General features: G+C 44.4%; 1 protein-coding gene and 1 pseudogene across 3 annotated transcripts in view; one reads left to right on the top strand and one right to left on the bottom strand.

The window, feature by feature from the left end:
• Positions 1 to 23,991, bottom strand: part of ALG9 (ALG9 alpha-1,2-mannosyltransferase) — a 55,981-nt gene that overhangs the window by 15,048 nt on the left and 16,942 nt on the right. Inside the window, exons 9-13 of one of the 2 annotated variants that reach the window (XM_080929865.1) lie at positions 17,254 to 17,376; positions 15,276 to 15,430; positions 13,330 to 13,459; positions 12,387 to 12,534; positions 11,058 to 11,187 (exon numbers count right to left, since the gene is read on the bottom strand). In XM_080929865.1, the coding sequence (XP_080785991.1) occupies positions 11,058 to 11,187; positions 12,387 to 12,534; positions 13,330 to 13,459; positions 15,276 to 15,430; positions 17,254 to 17,376 (686 nt within the window). The remainder of the gene's footprint in view (positions 1 to 11,057; positions 11,188 to 12,386; positions 12,535 to 13,329; positions 13,460 to 15,275; positions 15,431 to 17,253; positions 17,377 to 23,991) is intronic. The other variant, XM_080929866.1, reaches the window with a different exon arrangement.
• On the top strand, positions 2,495 to 3,558 carry LOC308430685 (heterogeneous nuclear ribonucleoprotein A3-like; annotated as a pseudogene). The gene has a single exon. The product of its transcript is annotated as a heterogeneous nuclear ribonucleoprotein A3-like (transcript).

Here is a 23,991-nt window from a genome sequence, read left to right as displayed (position 1 = left end):
GCTATTCCTCCAGGGGAGAGCAGGCACACTGAGATTGACGTCAGACTTAATTCCATTCCACATAACTCTCTAAAAATGGTCCTCTGCATAAACATTTCAGGAAGTAACTTTTTTTTTTTTTTTTTTGGTCTGAACACCCACTCTGCAGCTCCCAGGCAATTGCAAGAACATGAAGCAATTTTTTTGAAGGCTTTCCAATGCCTCTACTAAGGAGAACCAGTAAGAGGTAGAGGGACTGATGGCTTCATGCTCAGACTCCTTCCCACACGGAGTCCAGGTTGGAATGGTTACAATCTCTAACCTTTCGCCTGACCTTTCCCTGCTAGGCACACCACAGGTCTAGTCATGAGGCTGCCTGGGACAGTCTCCTGTGGCTGGAGATGTTAAATAATCAGCATCCTTTTAGCAGTCAGCTTGGGCTCTCCTACTCATACATCATCCCTGAGGAAATCCTAAGTAAATTAAATTCTAAGTAAACAGCTTAGAAAGTTATTAAGGCAAAGCCATATCAAGATAACAATGCAATTTTTTAAACCTTATTCTCTGTCATATCCCTTGGAAAACAGCTGCTGAAAACTAAAACCCAGGACAAAGGCTCCAGAAGCAGGCTTAGGTACAGTCAGGCAGGTACCTCATTCATGGGAAGATGAAGTTATTAGAAAAGAAACTGTAAGCCCAGTGGTGGTGCACATCTTTGATCCCAGCATGGGGGAGGCAGAGGCAGGCAGATCTCTGTGAGTCTGAGGCCAGCCTGGTCGGCAGAACAAGTTCTAGGACAGACAGGGATACATAGAAAAACCATGTTGGGGGCGGAGAGAAAGAATAGAAAAGGAAAGGAACTTTAAAGAACATTAAGGAACTTCAAGGCAACAGGCTTAGTTAGGCTTAGTTTCAGGTCACACAAATTATGTGTGTGCCATACTCATTTAAGGCTTTTATATAATTTCTTCACTACCACTGACCTGTGGGAACTGCAATGAAAACCAATGAAGTATTTGAACAAATCTTATCAACTTTGAGCAAATACACTGTCTTAGTCAGGGTTTCTATTCCTGCACAAACATCATGACCAAGAAGCAAGTTGGGGAGGAAAGGGTTTATTCAGCTTACACTTCCACATTACTGTTCATCACCAAAGGAAGTCAGGACTGGAACCCAAGCAGGTCAGGAAGCAGGAGCTGATGCAAAGGCCATGGAGGGATGTAACTGGCTTGCTTCCCCTGGCTTGCTCAGCCTGCATTCTTATAGAACCCAGGTCTACCAGCCCAAGAATGGCACCACCCACAATGGGCTGGGCCCTCCCCCTTGATCACTAGTTGAGAAAATGCCTTACAGCTGGATTTCATGGAGGCATTTACCCAACTGAGGCTCCTTTCTCTGTGATAACTCCAGCATGTGTCAAGTTGACATAAAACCAGCCAGTACATACACCAATGGCTTAAATAATAAAGGAGCGTTTGGCCAGCTTCGATCTGAGAGACGTAACTGAGGAGAACCTGAAGGGAGAGTCCATCCGCTCTAATTCCCTCCCTTCAACTTTGACTGGCATCTACTGCCAAGCCAAGTTAAACCCAGCAGTAAAATGGAAGGCCTGGAGACACTGACTACCCACTAACTGAATCAGAAGCATCCACTAAATTATATTTAAAAAATCAGTCATCAGGGACTTGGAGAGATGGCTCAGTAGTTAATAGCACTTGTCTTGCAGAAGACCCAAGGCTGAAGTCTGATTCACTCCTGTGTCCTAAAGCACATAGCAGGTGTTTAGTAAATGTATATTTAACAAACGAACAAAAATAAAACCCCTGCTTATTAAGAGGGAAAAAGGAAAGGGGGAAGAGACAGAGGGAGAAAAAGAAAGAAGGGCCACACATGGTAGCACATGCCTGAAATTCCATTTGGGGTCCGAGGCAGTTTAAGGCCAGACTGGGTATAAGTGAGGTCCTGTCTCACGAGACTCCCATCCCACACCCCTGAACGATTGACAGAGGGAAGAAGGAAGAGATGAAACACGTGAGAATAAGAGCACTTGAGAGAAAAGTTGCACACACCAGGGAATTCCACACACGCAAAAAGACTGTGCAAAGCCTAAAAACTGAACGAAGGTAACTCCCCAAATGGTCAAGAGTTATCAAGTTATATCAAGTGTACGTAGTCCCACTAGAAGGTCGTATGAGGACAAGGGAAAACAGCCCAGCCTATTCTCGGTGACATTCCCTGCTGTCTGTCCAGCAGCCTGAGCCAAATCTCTCACGTCCTAACGCAGAAGGATGTGATTGCACTCACAGCCTGTGACTGACTCACACACACACACACACACACACACACACACACACTGTAAACACGATCTCTGGTGAGGGCCAGTACAAAGTCCAGGAGGACCAGAAAGATCTTATTTCTCTAATGTCACTCAGAATCTCTAATAAACAATTGCAGAAAAAAAATCTGCATCCCTAAATTGAACTCAAGTTGGAAAAGGCGAGTCAGTCTCAAAATGGAGGTAAAATGGCCACCCAGTCACCCTCAGCCTGACTCCAGCTGTTACTGTCACCGCCACTGACTCATGGGGGAGGGGGCCTGAGGTGGGGGCCATGATCCAAAGGAACCAGAGCAGGGGAGGAAGCTGTTTATTGGTGGTCTGAGCTTTGAAGCCATAGATGACAGCTTAAGAGAACATACTGAGACGTGGGGCACACTTACAGACTGTGTGGTAGTGAGAGATCCCCAAACAAAACCTTCCAGAGGCTTTGGTTTTGTGACCTACTCTTGTGTTGAAGAGGTGGATGCTGCAATGTGTGCTCGGCCACACAAGGTCGATGGGCATGTGGTGGAACCAAAGAGAGCTGTTTCTAGAGAGGATTCTGTGAAGCCTGGTGCCCATTTAACAGTAAAGAAAATCTTTGTTAGTGGTACTAAAGAGGATACAGAAAAATATAATCTGAGAGACTACTTTGAAAAGTATGGCAAGATTGAAACCATAGAAGTTGTGGAAGACAGGCAGAGTCAGAAAATGAAAGGATTTACTTTTGTGACTTTTGATGATCATGACACAGTTGACAAAATTATTGTTCAGAAATACCGCACTATTAATGGTGTAATTGTGAAGTGAAAAAGGCCCTTTCTAAACAAGAGGTGCAGTCTGCTGGATCTCAGAGAGGCCGTGGAGGAAACTTTGGTGGACGAGGAGGCTGTGGTGGTGGAAGTGGTGGCAGCAGAGGTAGTTATGGAGGTGGTGATGGTGGCAACCATGATGGTGGTCCTGGTTACAGCAGTAGAGGAGGTTATGGAGGTGGTGGACCAGGATATGGAAACCAAGGTGGTGGATCTGGGGGTGGAGGAGGAGGGTGTGATGGTTACAATGAAGGAGGACATTTTGGTGGAGGTAACTATGGTGGCTGTGGGAACCATAATGACTTTGGAAATTATAGTGGACAGCAACAATCAAATTATGGACCCATGAAAGGGGGCAGTTTTGGTGGCAGAAGCTCAGGCAGCACCTATGGTGGTGGCCATGGGTCTGGAGATGGAAGAGGTGGATATGGAAGCAGAAGGTTTTAAAATAAAACAGAAACGGCTACAGTTCTTAGCAGGAGAGCGAGCGAGGGGTTGTCAGGAAGGCTGCAGGTTACTCTGAGACAGTCGTCCTAAACGCATTAGAGGAACTGTAAAAATCTGCCACAGGAGGAACAATGATCCACAGTCAGAAAAGTTGCTGCAGCTTAAAGAGGAAACCCTTCCTGTTCAGGACAGTCACAGCCACAGTTTGCAAAAAGTGTAGCTATTGATTAATGCAATGTAGTGTCGATTAGATGTACATTTCTGAGGACTTTTATCTGTTGTAGCTTTGTCTTTTTCTTTTCCTTTTCATTACATCAGGTATTTTGCCCTGTAAATTGTGGTAGTGGTACCAGGAATAAAAAATTACAGAATTTTTAACTTTTCAAAAAAAAAAAAAAAAAGAAAAAGCAAAAGTCTGTATGAGTATAAAAGAATTCAACAATAGAAATCCAATGTCCTACAATATCCAAGACTAGGATTAAAGCTGAAAAAACTAGACCTTTTTTCCACAGCAACAATGCAGATGCTGCCAAATTTCCTAGAGACTGAGCAATCAAAGACTTAACTGCCAAGGCAATTTGCTTCTTATCAATTTCTGCCATCGCTATCCTTACAGATTAGCTCACTACTGCCTTCAGGTTGGGACACTGTCAAGCAATGTATGGTCCCAAGTTCCTCAGCCTGTTAGCGGAAGCCCTGCAGAGCTTAACAAAGGCGCTGATGACTATCTGGCTTGGGCAAAGAAGCTGCAACACTTCAGAGATCTTTGGCTTGCACCAACGTTGATATGACAGACTGACAAAGGATAGACTGCAGAGGACAGATTGGCAGATGGCAGACAGATAGGTAGATGATAAATAGATAATGATTGATGTTATATGACAGATACCCACGGTGGCAGACTTGTTGACAAGTGACAATTGGTGTCTGTGGGTCAGAAAGGTCGCTGGCTTTGAGTGTCCATCCCGTATATCTACCGATTCCCCGTGACAGTGCTCAGCATTTCATGGCTGAACTTCCTCTTTACACAGGCTCTTCACTGTACTTTACCTTGGACTCTGAAATTCCTTCACCTAGCTTAAGCGCCTCAGGCACAGCAGAATTTCCTTCTCCACTGGGCTTGTTCTTCCTGCCCTGTGTGCATCTGTGTTTCCGTCCCTCACTGTATTTCTCCTAACGTTATCTCCCTACGTTCACTCTTTTCTATTTTGCCTCTTCTCAATCCCCCTTTTCTACTGTTATTAATACCTCCCTTTAAACCTCTTCGACAACTTCCAATTTCCCCTTCATGACCTCTTCTCTTTAAGTCCTCATGGGGCACAGTTGTTTCCAGCTGTTTTTATCACATAAAGGATCTCGTTTGTTTTCCTTTACAGATTTACTTTGCTACTGCAGTCTGCTTATTCCTCCCAAGACAGAAGTGGGGATTGACCACAGCAAGAACATTCACAAAGGCAGGATAAGCACCCACCCCAAGAGACAAGCCATAACCCAAAATAAGAAACACAGGCGACACAACTCTTCCAAACGTTCTAACTCCAAGAACCCAATCCAAGGAGATCAAAATGGTTGAAATATTGGCCAAAGAATTCAAAAGTATAATTTTTTTAAGCAACCAATGTCAATTCATGTCAAAGAAGAGATGAATAAACAAAATAAATTCAAGAACTAGATGAGAGTCAACAAAGAAACAGAGAGGAGGGAACTTCAATATGTAAAAGAAAAAGACCCAAAGGAAAACAGCTCTGTGGACTGTGAACTTCTGTGGAGTTTGAGGCCTGTAGTGAAAATTGGTTTCCAGAAAAACCCAGTTATGTTATGTGATCATGTTTCTGTTTTAATTCTAGGTATGGGATATGAGGCTGCTTCAGACTGTCCACAGCAGCTGACTATGATTTGTTTCATGCTGTAGAAGGGGTATGAGTTTGCCAGCTGCAGATAGTTTATGTTTGGAATTCTGGGGACTCTTGAGAGGGTATAAATGCAAGAGCGGATAGAGGGCCTGTAGAGGCTGCTGCCCCTGCTGCTGCTGCCGCCCCTGCTGCTGCTGCCGCCCCTGCTGCTGCCCCCACTGCTGCTGCCGCCCCTGCTGCTGCTGCTGCCCCTGCTGCTGCCCCTGCTGCTGCTGCCCCCACTGCTGCTGCTGCCCCTGCTGCTGCCCCCACTGCTGCTGCTGCCCCTGCTGCTGCCCCCACTGCTGCTGCCCCCACTGCTGCTGCTGCCCCTGCTGCTGCCCCTGCTGCTGCCCCTGCTGCTGCCCCTGCTGCTGCTGCTCCTGCTGCTGCCCCCACTGCTGCTGCCCCCACTGCTGCTGCTGCCCCTGCTGCTGCTGCTGCTGCTCCTGCTGCTGCCCCTGCTGCTGCTGCCCCTGCTGCTGCCCCCACTGCTACTGCTGCTGCTGTTGCTGCCCCTGCTGCTGCCCCTGCTGCTGCTGCCCCTGCTGTTGCTGCCCCTGCTGCTGCTGCTGGTTCCTGTTGTTGCATTTGCTGCTTTTGCTATTGCTCACTTGCTGGATCACTATATGGATATCCTGGTGACAAAGACTGGACTTGCCGCCTCTAGTCAGCAGGAAATAGTATAAAGAGCCTGATGCCCCTTTTGCCTTCTAACCTTTTTCTCACTTACCTAATGTTAGGGGGCTAGAAGGGACTGGGGTGGAGAATGGTAGTAGATACAAGAACCCAACAAAGTAGCCCAAAAAGTCCAGTTACAGAGGCCAGCCTGGTCTACTGCATAAGTTCCAGAACATCCACTGCTAAAAGAAAAACAAAAAACAAAAAGAAAAACTTCAATAAAAAGTGAGAGGTGCAATATCTGGGTATAGGGTGTAAGTCATTAGAGTCAGTTTAATACTATGCTCACACCATGAATAGTATGGAAATAATTCGGGAGTATTTTGAAAGCTTCTCAATTAGGTTTTTAGTACCTTCCAATCTCATTACAGCATAAATACAGCAGTGTAAATCCACCTAACTTTGATGACCAAGAATGGTAACAACCAGTCAGGAAACCAACAGGGTAATTCATTTTCTCCTCAACTAAGGATCCAGGAAGGTCAGCAGAGATGCTGAGAGAAAGAGAGGAAAGAAGGATCCTGGTTATTTCTGTTTATTGATAAGTATAGTATCAATGCTACAAGTACCTGGCACAAAGGAGAAATAAAATTCAGAATATGAGAATTTTTTTAAAACTTAAAAAGTAATGCTCAGCTATATATGCTTGTGAGTCATATTACATCAAAGAATGCTTAACCACAACACAAAACAACCACGTAAGACATGTGAGAACATGGGAGGATCCTGAAACCAAACTTGTCATCCAGGACTAACCTGTGTCAGGTCACAACAACCCTGAGCCTCAGTTCCTTCACCCACAAAATAAAGAGAGTGTGGAATCCACACCTCAAGTTTCCTTCCAAACCCAGTTACTGCCTACAAAAGAAAAGAAAGGTCAGAAGAACTATGACTCCACAAACAATGCCTCTCAGTTTGTTTTTAATTTTTTGTATTTATGTATATATATATATATATATATATATATATATTTGTGTGTATATGCATATATGTGTGCATATATGTGTGTGGATATATGGATGGATGGATTTATGGATATGTATGTGGATGAATGAATGAATGGATGGATAGACAGACTAGATGGATGGACAAACAGATGGACACATTTGTTTACATTGAGAGGGAAAGAGAGTGTGTGTTGAGAGAGGACAATCTGTAGGAATCAGTTCTCTCCCTCTATCAAGTGGGTCTAGAAATGGACCTGGGGCCATCATGCTTGGTGGCAAGTACCTTTACCCACGGCGTCATCTCGCCTGTACGGTGCTTCTCTTTTGGTACTCATTTTGAAGATATTCATACCAAAACAACAAAGATAATGAGGAATATTTTGAGCATAATTTGATTATCAGATTTGCTTATGCATGAGAAATGCTAAGTAAATGCAGACAACGGCATGTTGTTGAACCAATCAATCAGTGCACACACCATGCAATTACCCATCTCCTGCCCCCTGAGCTCTGGGTGATGAGCCACTTGCTGATGCACTTGTGGGGCTGTGGCAGGCCTCACAGGACCCCTCACTGCAGCACAGATGCCATCTCAACCGTGTACAGACAAGTGCCACACCCACTACCACAGGTATGGCCTTTAAACATCCAGCAAAAATAAACCTGCACTATGTCTTTACTGGGATCAGATCATGTTTATTCCTTCTTTTAGGGTCTCATATATCCCAGGTTTACCTTAAATGTGCTAGGTAGCTAAGGATGACCCTGAGCTAACCCTCTACGCTCTGCCTTCCAAGTTACCAAGACATGTCATCATTCAGTGGTGGGGATCGAACTCAGGGCCCTGTAGATGCTAGACAAGCACTCCACCAATTGACCTTTTATTAACAAAGTGTTTTAAGTATTGTGGCCCTTATTCCGCTCCCCATCAATTTTGTGAGTTTTACTTCACAATGACACTTAGCTATTCCGTGCCATCTTATAACAGAACTGTCCCTCCTGGTGAATGGTGAATGGAAAAGCTTTATTGATCTATTTCTTCCAAAGACAACACATGAGCAAGCACCCAGAAACTCCATTTACACATCAAATCAAAGACAGAGGAAAGTATCGTCCTCTCCAGTGCCTAGCCACTGCCTGGGTAAGTCTAAAATCAGATCCCGTGCTTAAGAGCCAGAGTTATCATTTGCTTTGAAATAGAGAAAAAAAAATCTGAATTTGTCAAGAAAGGCAACACTGAATGTCTTTTAAACTCAGATCTAGTTTCAGGTAGAAATCTCAGCATGGCCCACTAAGGCCATTTAAGGCAAAAACAATTATTTCTGCTACACAGTTGTGACAGTGTACTAGCAACCATAGCACCTTCACAAACCCCCAATTCCCGATAAGCTGAGGTCAGGGGAACAGTGAAATGACAGGAACTGTCTACCTCCACTAGTTTCCATGAAGACAGAAATAGGGAGGGACTGAACCATTTATCTTGGACTGTGAGCAGACTAAAACCTGTCCATTAGCTCCCCACTACCAGCTGTGATGCAGCCACAATTCTGACTTCCAGGCCAGGCTGGACTACATAGCAAGAGCCTGTTTCAAAAATGCATACAAGACCAACATTGTCAGTACATAACCATCTTGCTGGCAAGTCTAATGGCCCGAGTTCCACACCCAAGACCCACATGGTGAAAGGAAGAAACCAGCCCCCAAACACTGTTCTCGGGCTTCTGCTCGAGCACATGCAAATGGAGAATAAGCTCGATAACAATATAAAAACGTGAAGCAAACAAACGCGCTCACAGCTGGCATGTTCTGCAAGGATGGGTAACAGAATGCAATCGAGACAAAAATGTACACAGAAAGAAGGGAAAGAGACAGAGCTAGCAAAGACCACTCAGCAAGTAAAGGTCTTGCTGTACAAGCCTAACAGCATGAGCATAAGCACCAGAGCCACGGAAAGGAAGGAGGGCGTCAATCACAAAGTCCTCTGACCTCCAATAAATAAAAGATAAAAGCTTTAAAGGGTTTAAGAACAAAACCCTCTGAAGCAATTCCACTGGTGGTTTTGTTTCTTGGCCTTAGCTGTCATTATTTTACACAATAAATATGTGTTGTTTTTGTTGTCAGGACAAGAAGTCTCACGTTAAGCAGCTGGCTCCAGGAGAAGAAGAATCTCTAGTCCTGGTCATATGGAATCAACAATAAGCCATCCAATGTTCCTACAAATTTCCAAAGCTCCAAAGAGCACAGACTGGCAGTGGAAGGCACTTTCCCTAGCACACATGAAAACCGACTGAAGCCACAGCACAAAGGGGTTCAAGGGAAACTCTCAACTGTAAGAACGTGGATAAGCACAGGGCTTGGACATGATGACACAGGCCAGGAGTTCGAGACCAGCCTGGCCTACATAAAAGAGTTTCAAGACAATCAGAATGACATAAGAGAGAAACCCTGTCTCCAAAACCAGATAGACAGACAGGAATAGACAGGAACAGGTATGGACAGGTGTCACTAACGGTAGCTCCTAGAATGACACCATCAGGCTAGCTACTGGGTTTACAACCCTATCTCTTTACTGCGATGCACACAGAAGACGAGGAACAGTGACCCACCTCAGCACTCAGGCACCTCAGGAGGAGAAAATGTAACAAACCAGAAACATGCAGATATAGTAAAGGCTAGTAACTGACTGTGCAGACTAATATTTCATGCTCTAACAGAAAGCCTGCTAAACATGGATGTACATGTTCACTTCATATTTGAAGAGAATTCTGATAGCAGGAGGCAGAGACTAGTCCCTCAGGCATGGGCACCGACACAAACAAAGACACTGATAAAGACAGACAAAGAGTGCGGACCGACTGAGAAGAACTAGGGTAGAAGGAGAAAGATCCGTGCCAACTTTCTGTAAGAGATCCTTAGCTTAAGAGCATGTGTGAGAAAAGCCTAATGCCAGGCACTATGCTAAATAAGAGTTCTGGACATGGAGCTGAGCTGGCAGAGCCCAGACCCAGCATACGCAGGGCCTGGATTCGACTGCCAGCATTGCTTATACCAGGATGCTCACTCACACAAGAGAAATCCTAAACCACCCTGAACTGGGTGACGCATGGCCTGATGTGACAACAGTCTGCCTCGGAGGTTACGGACAGGTCTCATTATGTGTATCTTGAGGACATGACACAGGAGAGCCTAAACTAAATGCACAGACATCTAAGCTATTGCCTATTTAATAATATGTTGCCCAAAAATAGTGCTTTGCAAGCATTTTGCCAAGTGGCCTTTTACCAAGGAAGAGTGTTCTTTGTTACTCTCACTGTAAACTTTATTCACCTATTTTTGTGCCTGCCAGGGGATGCACGTGCTCACACACACCACAGAGGACAGTACTTGCCTGTCCCACTGAGCCACCTCGAAGGCCAGCTCTCACCGTTTATTAGCATCAGAGATCCTACCAGCATCAAACTTCAAAAGTATTAAGTTTTCAAAAGAGCCAAATAAAATTCACAGGACTCCGGAGTGTGTGAAGGCAAGTCGGCAGAAGACCGTGGCACTGAGAGACTGCTCCGTGGGCCTCTCTATGGCAACAGCCTTCCTGGGTGTTCCTGTGCTAAAAGCTCAACGGAGCAAAAGGGAGGTCAAAGGTAACCTGGTCGCTCAGAACTTCAGCCAGTATTTCAACAGAACAAGGAATGATGTGAGTTTCACAGTACTCAGAAGGATAGCTCAGGATTCTCTCATGAGAAAACCCCACGTCCCCCACAACTTTCTCAGTTAATTGAATCATATGCTTTCTTAGACATTTAAGAGAGTCATTCGGAAAGAACCGACGCCATTTACTCCCTCCAGGCACGTATCACTTCGTCTCTCACTCTCGGAAATCACTTTCCGAGAGGCTCATTTGGTCAGTTCTCCAATGTAGTAATGCCTAGAGATCTGGGGTGAATGTTTCTTTAGGAAACAAGAGAAGACTGGCGGCCCTTACATATCTGGAAGGCTCCTCTCGGTTCTGGTCATTCATGTGAGCGGGAACAGTCCGAGTGGCCAGTGGTCCCTCCGCGAAAGGCTTTGGTAGCTGACCTCTGAACTCTGAAGGAATGAACTGAAGCTGCCAACTATCAGAGACACAAACAAGAAGAATGAAAAGAACGCATGGTGGGCATGTTGCTTAACACACAACCCTTCACCCCAGGTCACCAGGAAAACATTTCACTTGAAGAAAACAGGATTTCTGCTAGAACTTCAGTCAGGGGACAGGAGCAGAGGTCACAAGTCAGTCTGAAGCCACTAAGAAATTTACAACTAAAAGTTTCTCAACCCCTTTACTCAGATCTCAGCTTCATAACTTGCAAGCAGATGGCCCACTAGTGAGGTGGTGTCACCAACTCTCCAGCTCAGGAGCACAACAGCAACAGGACAGCCACCAGAAAAATGCTAGAAGACTGTTTCCATCTGGATACTCCTCAAAAGACCTTCAGCTATGAAACTATCTCAAATATGAAAGGCAAAGACAAGGTCAATGTTTAACAGACAAGTTTCACCTTGATCCTTAATGACCGACACAAAAGCCTTTATGAAAACAAAACCAAAAGGCCATCTTGCCAGGTGAGGGCTGCTGAGTCAGCAACATCACTCATCTTACCCAGACTTCTTTCTCACCTAAAACTGCCAAACAGGAAAGGCACAGAAGCCCAGGGTTGTACATCGCCACATCTAACCTGGGACACTGTTACATCTTCATCACCGCTCTCCCTGCTGCCTACGTAAATCAGTGGAGATTTACTGTTGAATGGAAAACAATCTTTTCTAGGTCCATTCTTCTTGCCAGAGTCTCCATATCACTCTATTAGAAGTGGCTTAAGATCAGCTGTAGAACGATAAATACATGTCCTCGAGAAGATGGACTAGGATAAAGTGCTTGCTATGAAAACATGGAGACCTAAGACTGGATCTCCAATGCCTAAATAAAGGCTAGGCACGGCACCGGCAACCTCAGAGCAGCAAAGAGGACACACAGAAAGATCGTGGGATCTTGCTAGTTAAAACCCTGAGCTCCAGGTACACTAAGACCTTCTCTCAAAAAATAAGATGGAGTTAGACATGGTGGTGCATAGCTTCAATCCCAAGATTTGGAGACAGAGGCAGGTGGATCTTCCTAAGTTAGAGACCAGCCTGATCTATGTAGCAAGTTCCAGGCCAGTCAGCCAGGGCTACACAGCCAGGGCTACACACACACACACACAAGCACCTTTCACACATACACCTGCCACACATACAGAAATACTATGGATTTATGAATTAAAGGTCAGCTTACTTGTCAGGCAGAAGGAAGCTACTGGGAAATCGATACCATTCTTTTCCCACACAGACATTCACAGGCCTGCCTTCTGGGACAGTGTGGACAGTTGGGTCTGTGGCAATTCTGTAAAACTCTGGATATAAATCAAGGGGCCCATGATATCCTAAAAGGGAGAAGAGTTCATAAAAACCAAAGAAGAGGTTCTATATTTTAATTCATGTTAATATCCCCTATAACCTACATGAAATTAAAAGTGTGACAGCCCACAGCAGCGTAGCAGGAAGCCTGCTCTACCTCTACAGTGGAAACTTTATTTTGCCAAACATAAATTGCTTTCTTTTTCTTTCTATACATTTTATCCTCTAAATATTCTATTCTTTGGGAATGTTTTACTATAATGACTCCAATAATGATAACTAGGAACTATGTAACCCTAAGAACTTAGTTTTAATTCTCATTACAGACAGGTGTTATTACATTAGCAGCAGCTATCTCAAAGGAGGGAAAGAGGCTGGAGAGATGGCTCAGCAATTAAGAACATTGACTGCTCTTCCAGAGGTCCCAGGTTCAATTCTCAACAACCACAGGGCAGCTCACAGTTGTCTGTAATTCCAGCTCCAGGGAATCCAATGCCATCTTCTGGCCTCTACAGGTATTAGGTACCCATGTGGTACCTATACATTCAGATCAAATATCTATACACATAAAATTTTTTAAAAACTAAAAACAGAAATGGGGGAGTTCAATGCTATAGGAGGAAAAATGTGTTGTGGCATAAAAAAGAAATGGCAGTTTCCTTTTAGTCCTGAGGTATGGAGGTCACATCCACCCACAATCAAGTCAACATGACTTCCCTTTGGGAACAGCCTTTTCCCATCATAAGCCAACTACATGCCACAAGTAAACCCTCAGAGAAGCTCTTTGTGAGTGTTGGTGAAGACCATCCCAGCACATGTACCTCTGAACAGAGCCACAGAGCGGGAGAACGACAAGAGCCCAAACAGGAAAACTGTTCCCAGTGCCAGCCAGCTGGACGTCACAGTGTAATGCTCCAGGCGGTATCGTTGAAACATAAAGTGGTAACATTTCTAGAAGGAAAGGCAACCGTATTGATAAATAAGATACATATATACATAGCCACACACCATCACAGAAACAATAAACATAGCCACACACCATCAGAGAATATATATATACATAGTCACCACACACCATCACAGAAACACTGGGAGGGAGAAGCAGAATAAAGGGTGTGAGAAGGGTCTGAGCATTTGCAGACACTTGGTGTGGTGCCCATTCCAAACTCAAAGACCAAAGCCAACCTCTTTAGCATTGTCCACAGGTCAGCCCAGCCAACCAACTTGCCAAGAATGACCTCTAGCGCCATGGAAAAACGATACACATATTTTTGATAAGGCATAAAGTTCTTTTTTTTTAAATTTGTTTGTTTGTTTGTTTATTGTATGAGTGCACAGTAGCTGTCTTCAGACACACTCAGAAGAGGGCATCAGATCTCACTACAGATGGTTGTGAGCCACCATGTGGTTGCTGGGATTTAAACTCAGGACCTCTGGAAGAGCAGTCAGTGCTCTTAACCACTGAGCCATCTCTCCAGCCCTTAATGTTTTTTTCTTGATGGCTTTTCAAGACAGGCTCTTACTATGTAGCTCAGGATAGTCTGCAATCCTCCTGCTTCTGCCTCTCAAGTGCAGCATTATCAACATGAGTCCAACACCTGGTGGCCAATGACTTACTTTAAAGTATCTGAATAAGATTAGTATTTCAGATATGGCAACCCTGACATACTATGGCAACAGCTAAATATAATCTATAGTTATATGCACACTTATTACAATCACAATCACCCTGGCATAAGTTGTGACACGCAAGAGTGCAAGTGCTGTGACACTAGACAGAATGTTCTCTGAATTTTAAGTGATCTCGCCTGAGGTCATACCTTTAAAACTATCGGGCCTGATGGTGATTAATGGTGATTAATGGTGGTGCACACTATTAATCCCAGAACTGGGGAGGTAGAGGCAGATGGATCTCTGTGAATCCAAGGCCAGCCTGGTATACATTCCAGGCTAGCCAGGGCTACACAGTAAGACTCCATCTCAAAAGAAAAATTGTATATACATTATATTTACTCTATAATATTAGCCTAACTTACCCAAACCTTAAAACATGCCAAATGAAGAAGGCAACTCATAAAAAGACACATACAGAATTTCACTCACATGGGATGCATATAGAACAGACACATTTATACACCAAGGAGATTAGCAATGGTGTACTGAGCACATACAAACACCTGACAAAGGGGTGGGGTAAAGGGCAACACGTAAATGGCATAGGGCTTTTGAGATGATAAAAATCTTCTAAACTGGTGGCTCATCATCTGCAAATATGCTAAAGTCACTAAGATGCACACGTGGACCCCCTGGAAATGGGCAGAGACACCTTGTTGGTAGTGGGACAAGTAGTCCCATACTGCTTGCTAACTGTCTGACATAATCCCAAAGTCTCAGTCTTGTCTGACTCTGCCCCACTGCCATTATATGTAGTGGGCCCATATGCTAAGTTAAAATATTAGTAAACGGATCCCGCTGACAGGAGACAAACAGAGTGAGATGTGTTCTTATTACACAACGCTTTCAGAGTCTGTCCTGTACAGGCTTCACGTTATGCACTCTGTAATTTGTCTTTTGGTTTTTTTGTTTGTTTGTTTGGTTGTTTTGTTTTGTTTTGTTTTGTTTTTTGCTGCTGTTGATTGAGACAGGGTCTCAGTGAACAGCTGTCCTGGAGCTAAGGCTGGCTTGGAACTCACAGACATTTTTGCAAGCAATTATATATACAATAAGTGAAATAAAATGGGGCAGACAAACGCTTCCCTGTACTCACCTGAAGTGCGGAAAGAGCAACAGCGCCACACAGACATATAAGTGGATACACTGGGAATAGAAATCGCTCCTCTTTGTGAGGCTGGATGAAGAAAATTATAAACCAAAGATACATTGGTGCCAAGGTAAGCCAATACGGGTGTCCTAAATTGTGAACTGCAAGACAGAAAAACATTTCCATCATCACATGAGAAAAAAAGATATATTTCATTCCAATTCTTTTTTAATTTAAACGAAATACTATGTCCCAGGACATCCCATAAAATGTCTCAGCTTCAGAATCTACCACCATTCTAATAGTCTGGAGATACCAAATGGAAAGGAACACACTCCCTGAGTTCCTCCAAGAGGTCTAAAGCTTAGAGGGAGGTATAACATGCTAGATTTGGTTAAAACACAGGAGAAGTACAGTTAATGGATAAGAGAGCTTAATGAATGCTGGTTGGGTAAAGATAAGAAACACATTGTCTGTAATGTGTCCTGTCTCTAGCACTAAAAAGCCTTAGACTAGCCCAACCCACGCTTTGAGTGCTCATTTTATTCACACCCCAGTGGGTTTGCTGAAACAGGCCTGGAGAAAGGGGGGGGGGGTTCAATTCTCAAGCCCTCTGTCAGCCCAATCCAGTCTGCTACATTTTGTTTTGCTGTCCCAAACTGGCTTCCAATCCCTTATTCTCTGGAGTGTCATCACACTCAGTGACACTGTTCCAGAGCAAACATAAAAATATTCTAAAAGGAAGGTTCCTGGTTATGTTTTCCTTCTTTCTCTACAGTATGCATCTACTCCAAATCACAAAACTGGAACCAATATGTAAAGAATCAGGAAGGAAGGAAGGAAGGAGGGAGGGAGGGAGGGAGGGAGGGAGGGAGGGAAGGAAGGAAGGAAGGAAGGAGGGAGGGAGGGAGGGACGGACGGAGGGAGGGAGGGAAGGAAGGAAGGAAGGAAAAAAGGAAGGAAGGAAGAAAGGAAGGCAGGCAGGCAGGCAGTCGGTGAATATAAGAACATGGTGGACAGTGAGAGGTGTACACAGAATGCTGAGAAAAGATGGACACACAGCACCCCCTGCTGTTCTATATGTCTGTAACAGGACAGCTCCCCAGACCATTGGTGCAAGCACAGAACTCTTTGGTGGTAACACTCCTGACCCTGGGCCAGTGAGATGGCTCAGTGGGTATTGAGATTAGAATTGACATATAATCCTGACAAGCTAAATTCAATCCCCAGATCCCGCCTCCCAAAAGTTGTCCTCTTGTATGCTACATGTCTCTCCCTCCCAACTCCCTCCCCTCTCTAATCCCCACCCCCACAACTCATTGTCTAAATCTTTTTAAATTCATGAAGATCTCACTGTCTAGACAGCAAGTGCAGCTGAGGAGTGAGAAAGAAAGATCAATCATCAGACATCAGATCCAGCTGAGATGTCGACAACTAAATCTTGCCAAGTCTCTCAGGAATTTGTGCTCAGATCTGTCTTCCACAGTCCAGGCAGCTATGAGCCCCAGCTCTCCTGAGCTTTTCCCACATATCTCTGCTTCCCCAGCCTAACCACACTGACCTCCCTCCTTGAAGATAATGGTCCTCAACCTTCCTGACCCTGCAACCCTTCAACACAGTTTCTCATGCTGTGGTGACCATGACCACCCAACCATAAAATTATTTTCATCGCTACTTCATAACTGTAATGTTGCTACTGTTATGAATCATAATGTAAACATCTGATATGCAGGATATCTGATATGTAATCCCCAAGGGGGTTGTAACCCACAAAGCTCCATCTTATTTAATTCAAATAATTAACCAAATTTTAACATAAAATCTACAAATGCAGACTGAAAGCTCAGTCATTCAACCATTTCCATAGGGAGAAAACTGAAACTAAAATAAGCAGACTTTCCACTTACTACACAACTTGCTACTTGTTTTCTCCTCGCCAAAGCCAACCGTACCAACCATACCAACCATACCTTACACCACTCACCATGGAATCTCTGCAGCAGGAACTCCATGAGAAAAGTCAGGGGCAAGACCAGAAGAGCCAAAGCAAAGGCAACATTGAAATTCAGAAATCCATTGATTAAATAGAAATACCATGGTTCTGTACCTGAGGGAAACAGATGGGAAATCGTTAGTGACGCCTTCAGCACCTGTCACAGCATCGGACCCTGCCTTACTCTCTTCTGCTCAGTAACACTGACAATCCAACACTCAGCTGAATGGAAACCCACAAACCCATGCCTTCCCCAGCTCTGCCACGGGAGGCACAAGAGCAGAAGGTGGAAAGGCAGACCGGCTAAGATACTGGGGATGTGTACTACTGGGTTTGGACTGTTTCACTTTATGCCCATCTACAGGAAGTTAGTCCATCTTCTCCTCTACCACAGAGGATGCAGAATCGTCCTCTACACGATACAGCAATGTGGAGCCAGTGCAGGAGCACAGGCTCAGCCCTCGCCAGGCTCTGGACTCTCAGCCCCCAGAAGGAGGAACGAGTCTCTGTTCGCCATCACACTGTCTCAAGTATTGTTATGACAGCACCTACAAACTAACCATTATTTGCTGTACCTACTCCCAAATGCCATGCCCACAAGAAACAGACACTTTCTCTAATATTATTAGTAGCTTAAGAGCACAGAGCTATACAAAGCTAAAAAAAAAAAAAAAAATCAGAAGACATCATTTGAATTTAACTGTAGTTTCAAGCTCTGCACTCAATATGTAGACCAAATGATCAAACCCAATAGATAAACTTGCTCAAAGCTATGTAGCCCCTTGGAAAGTCCAACTCCTATTTTATAGCCACACACATAGGATACTGTGTATTTCATAAGAGGAAGTAACGCATGGCCAGGCCTAGAGATACAGATGAGTGGTAGGGTACTTGCCTAGCATGCATGAAGCCCTGGGTTCAGTCTTCAGTAGAACCAGATACACACACCATAACTATGTATACGTTTAATAAAAAGCAACAGCTTAACATGGTTTTTGTGTGTGGTTTGCTTTTTTATGTGTCTGTGTGTCTCTGCATGTGCTCATAAAAGCTAAAAGGGCATCAGACGCCTGGAGCAGTGGTTCTCAACCTAGGGGTAGAATGGTGCTTTCCCAGGGGTCACAGATCAGATATCCTGCATTTCAGATACTAACATAACACTAACAGAATTACAGTTATGAAATAGCAAGGAAAATCATGTTATGGTTGGGGGTCACTGCATGTATAATACACAACACGTATTCAAGAGTCAGAGCATTAAGAAGGTTGAGACCAACTGTCCTACAGCTGTGGGTACAAGTGGTCATAAACTGCCTGACTTGGTAATGGGAAACAAGCTTAGGTCCCTGTACGAGGGCAGAAAACACTCTTAACTACTGAGCCAGGTCAGAACTCAAAGGATTCAGAAAGAAGCAAAATGGCTGCAACACATCTCATTCACACTAGTTTGTATCCTGCAATCCAAACCCTTAAGCCTGAGTGATACGAACTGGCCCCCCCTCCGCACATTTAGCCGTTTTCTTATCTGCTCTTCCCTCTGTGTGATTACTTCAATCAGGTGGTGAGTGACACACGTGGGCTTTAATCAGTGTGTTGTGACATCCGCCTTGCGCCATAGTAATTTCCTACAATCAGCATTGCTTAAAAGGGATAATCAGGAGAACACTCAGAAAAACCTGGCATTCTGTAGCATGTGCCGCAAAAATAAGGTCAAAAACTAAATTCATAACGCCAGGGACACTTGGACGAGTGGGGGTGGGGGTTGCTGAGGAAGGGCCTAGTTCTACTGTGCGACCTCTGGGGAAAGTTCACTCCTGCTCAAAGACAACTAAATGGTTAGGAATGGAAGACTGTCTCAAGCAGTTCATTCAGGACATCTTCGATCTTTTCTTCCCCATTTATCTTTGAGTTGAATACACCCCCTGGATAATTATAATCTTCAGGTAGAAAAATGTCTTCTCTGGGTTTCAATTAGTAGCAGCATATTTTCTAAACTAAATCCTTTAGGACCCAGCTTCCTGAGACATAAACACCCTCTCTCTCCAGCAATGAGACAGAGCAACCTCGGACTCACTAGAAACAGGGGACCGTGGAGAAAAGAGACAAGGCAGAGAAAATGAGGACCTTCTCTGTGCAGCCATGCTCTAAGCATCAGTGGAAGGAGGCTGCCTTCTCCCTGAGACTGGCTCATACAGTTGCTTCCTTGGTATGTACTCCCATTTCAAGCAACTGTCGCTACTACCACCTGCTGTGCCATAGCTCCTATGTGACCTTGGTGAGCTCATATGACAAGTTCTCAGCTAGTCTATGAACATTTCCTAATAGGCTTACTTCCCTGAAGGATGAAGCAAGCACCAGGGAACAAGCCAAAACTGAAGAAAGGTCAACTGACCAAAAACAAACAAAACAAAACAAAAAACAAACAAAACAAAACAAAAAACAAAAAAACCAATCAAACAGAAAATAAGCAAAAAGAGACAAAAAGATGAATTTGAATTCTGCTAGCTCGTGTCCCCATAGTCAATGGCTTGCATGTCCTGACAGAGCATCAGCTTCCCTCTCAGGCGTTACCATGCTGATGCTCACAAGGCTAAGCTCCAAGCTGGCAGCACAAGAAAAACACACCTCAGGTTGACACGCTGTCGGGGGAGGGCCCACAAGAGGACTCTGCAGCAGGCTGGCAGCAGGGTCACTTCGAGGGGTGACTCGCCAGTCTCCCTCTGTAGGAGTGTGCCTCAATTCCTTTCACTCAAATGAGCTACGGGAGTCTCCAAAGAGTTAAAAGAAGGAATAATGTTTATCGGTCCACCGTCTGGATGATAAGGAACCTTTTTTGAAAAGGCCTATAATTTTATACAACAGTGGGACCTAACTAATAGGTCTTCTTACAGATGTCACATTGGCACCAAGAAGCCAAGAGAACCAAGAGCAGACAGAAGCTCCAGCACAGCACTGCCTGCTAGTCAACTCTAAGCAGGCGCCATCAGACTCCCATGAAGCATCACACTTCAGCTTAAGAATAGAAATGGTGGGTATTATAACAAAAGCACTCGCTCGCCTTGCCTTCCGAATCCTTCCCTCCAGTAACAGGAGGGGTGATGACAAACATCAGACTGTGGGATCCTGACCTCAGCGGTCAAGTGTGGGTCTGGAGAAAAGCCAGTGCTCTCGCTTTGGTCCCTCCCCTTGTCCGTGTGCTCCTCATGAGGAAGAAGTACCATCCACTCACCAGAAAGCAACATCTGAGAACTTCAAATCCTACCAGAGGCAATATTCAGTACTTTCTGACCTCTGACCCCCACAGACACGCTCTGTCCATGACTTATGGTTTTAGTCTACACTGCTCTCTACTTCCCAAATGCCAAGGTCTCATTCTTTTCTTTCCTTTTTTCTTTCTTTTTTAATCCAAACTCTATCCCAGCAAGGACTTGGTGGCACAATTGTCTCATGTGAAGAACTGCCAATGTGTGTTCGAGTCACTCCATCCACCACACTGGCCAGGGCTCCTGATCACCCTTCTGCCAAATTGTGCAGAACACTCGTGTTCTCGGATTTATTGTTTTATGTGCATGAGTGCTTTACCTACATGTTGGTCTGTGCACATGCACAGGCTGGTGCCTGTGAAGGCCCACTGAAAGCATTGGGTCTCCTTGGACCAGACTTAAAACTTGTAAGCCACCATGTGGGTGCTGGGAGCCGAGCGCTGGCTGCCAGTGCTCTCAGAGGCCTTGATGACCAAATTCCAGAGTTTTACGAAGGATATTTTCAGTGAAGAAAAAACACAAGCATACAGAAGTTGGAGAACCCCGGGCTTTCTCCCGTTTCTGCTGCTTTCTTAACCATTTGCACATCCCTCCCTATCTCAATTTCATTGTCCTCATCAGGAAATAAAGATATGCCTAGCTCATAATTTTCCTAACAAGAAGATCACAACATGTATAAAATTTCTGCCAGGCAATAGCTAATTCAGTAAGCCTGAGGCATCACATTAACACCTGGGAGAGAGGGGAGGGTTCTTCCCACTGGCTCTAGAGGAAGGAGTCACCTCAGGTCTGGAATACGCTATTTAATGCTGGAGAGATGACTCAGTGGCTCAGAGAGCTTGCTGCTCTTCCAGAAGACCAGGGTTTGATCCCAGCACCCACACCCAGCAGCTCCTCCAAAGGGACCAGACACTTACATGGCACACAGACATACGTGCAAGCAAAATACCCACATACACAAAGTAAAATTTAAGAATGTTTAAATGCTATTTAGGCCAAGAAATTACAGAGACCCCTTTTGATACCAGACACAATAAAGAGGCTATTTTCACACTTACAATTTAACAGGGACTCTCGGGTCGCCGTGCTCACGGCTGAAGCATCAGCCTCCACTGTAAAGGGAGTTTATAGCCCTTGTATTTAGGTTGGAAATGTAGGTTAGTACAGAATATTTGTCTGGTATATCCCAAACCCTGTTTCTATCCCTGGCACTTAAAACAAACAAGCCAATCCTAACATTCTACCTTTCCCCCAAAGCAGCACAGACATGAAACCAGCAAAGCCCTGCCCCAGCCCCTCTCAGGCCGCTTCTCCTCCCAGGCCCCACTCGAGATTCACACTGATGCTGGCTTCACCAGAGGGACTTGTCCCTGGGACCGTCTGTCCACAGCAGACAATCTATTGTACTGCCCTGTATGATACTGTTCTAGTGTCGGCAGTCTTATAAAACAGCAGGTTGTATGAGATGAGAGCCAAGTGTTCACAGGCAATTTAGTCAATATTTCTTCACATTAACCCAAAAAGGATAAACAGGCTTGTTGTATTCTCACACATGAAAAACACATGTAAAAAAAAACTATCACCATAATAAACTTTTAATGTTCAGGTGAAGCGGGTACCTATAACAGCAAGTGGAATACTTCAAACAGGAAAACTCTTGTAAAATATCCAAAAAATGCAAATTAATGTCAAGCCTTCATGAAAGAGCTGGAGCTCCCAGGACAAGAGCACCACACCTTCCTGATGACTTCACAACAGCAAAGGGCCCACAAAAACTGGTCACCAATACTGAGCCAAAGGACAGCCAGCAAGTATTTTAAAGTAATTTTTACATGCTAATCTTATTTGGTCAAATCAGCACTCTATGCAACTAAAGCAGTTCTGAGACATAAGAGTAACCAGGGTCCTGATGATCCTCTAGAAACTGATCCTCCATTCCTTCTTGATAACTTTTTACTATAAACCTACAACGCACAAGGAGTTCCAACCTAAGGCTAGGATAGGAGCATTGTCTCTGCAAGAGGCATGCCGAAGCAAGAACAAGCATCACTCCTAAAGAACGGAACTCAGACTTGTGAAACAGTTGTCGGCAGCTGTGATGTCACAGTTGGATTTACTGAAGGAAGCAGAGGCAGGAGGAGCACAGGTTGAGACCTTTGAGCTACAGAGTGAGTTCCAGAATAGGCAAGGCTACACAGAGAAACCCTGTCTCGAAAACAAAACAAACTCAAGTTCGAATTCTGGTCAGAACAGAATCTGTTCTTGGGCAACTTCTATGCGGGGTCCTTAAGGCCCTCCCTACAGTACCTAAAGTACGCAATCCCTTCCATGGCTGCTGAGACAGTTCCCCGCAGAGTTTGGCCATTGCTGAGAGACTAACCAGTACCATCCGAAATAACAAAATTAAACTGAGTAAAATTAGGGCAGGTTCACAAAGTATCACAAAACCTTAGGACTCTTCTCAGCCAAACACTGGGTAAAATGACCAGCAGATGCCAGTGTCCACGGAAAGACTGGGTACAGCTCTACTATGTCCCCAAACCTTGCACAGGGCCCTTGACCAAACCCCTGTTAAACGAGGAACATCAAATCTTCTCTACTGTCCCTACTAGCCTGATTATTTCTAGAGCTATCTAAAGGGACACACAAAAAACTCGCCACTTTCATATTTTCTCACAAAAGTTGTATAAGCAGTCAGCATACAAGGACCCATTTATGAAAATGGAGAACCCACTTTTCAAAATTAACACAAGTTAAACTATTCACCTATAAAGAATAAATATATTTCCATTGGGTACATGTAAGTGGATTTTCCACCATGCAGTCTGGACTGTCTGGAGTCAAATGAAATCTTACAAATAAATTAAAGTAAAGAGCAATTTAAAACATGCAAATGGTCCCTAGATAAAGGGAGAGCAAGCTACTGGTTTGACTGGCCATCACCAAACAAATACCAGACGTAAAAGCTTACCTGATATACAGAGATAACATCACCCTGATTCTTAACAAAGCCAAGACATTTAAATACAGAGAATGCTCTGGAGAGAACTAGGAGATTGGAGGAAAAGGAACCACACTAATTTCACAGGGGAAATTGACTGATAAAGTACTTACTGACTTGGCTAATCTAGAAAAACCTCTAACTCATTCCTCTGTAACTATCACCAGCTCAGATGTTCTCAGAGGTCAAATAAAATGAGACTGGAGGGGGTGGTAAGACATGAAGGTACCTGGGCACCTGGAGACTACATCCCAGAGAAGTGCAAGCATTTGGGTTTTTCTTCATCTTAAACCGGCTGATATTCACTCTCTAGCTGACTCTACTCTCATTTGATGTGAGTTTTTCTTCAGGGAAGGAAGTCTGGCCAACCTGAGCTATAGCTGAGGCCCAGAGAGGAAGAAGGAAAGAAGGAGGAAAAACAGAAGGAGGGAGGAAGAGGAGAAAGAGCAGGAGGGACAAGAGGGA

The sequence above is a fragment of the Micromys minutus genome (genome assembly GCF_963924665.1).
Source record: "Micromys minutus genome assembly, chromosome: 16".
Lineage (NCBI taxonomy): Eukaryota > Metazoa > Chordata > Mammalia > Rodentia > Muridae > Micromys > Micromys minutus.
This window is presented reverse-complemented; position numbering and strand designations above follow the sequence as displayed.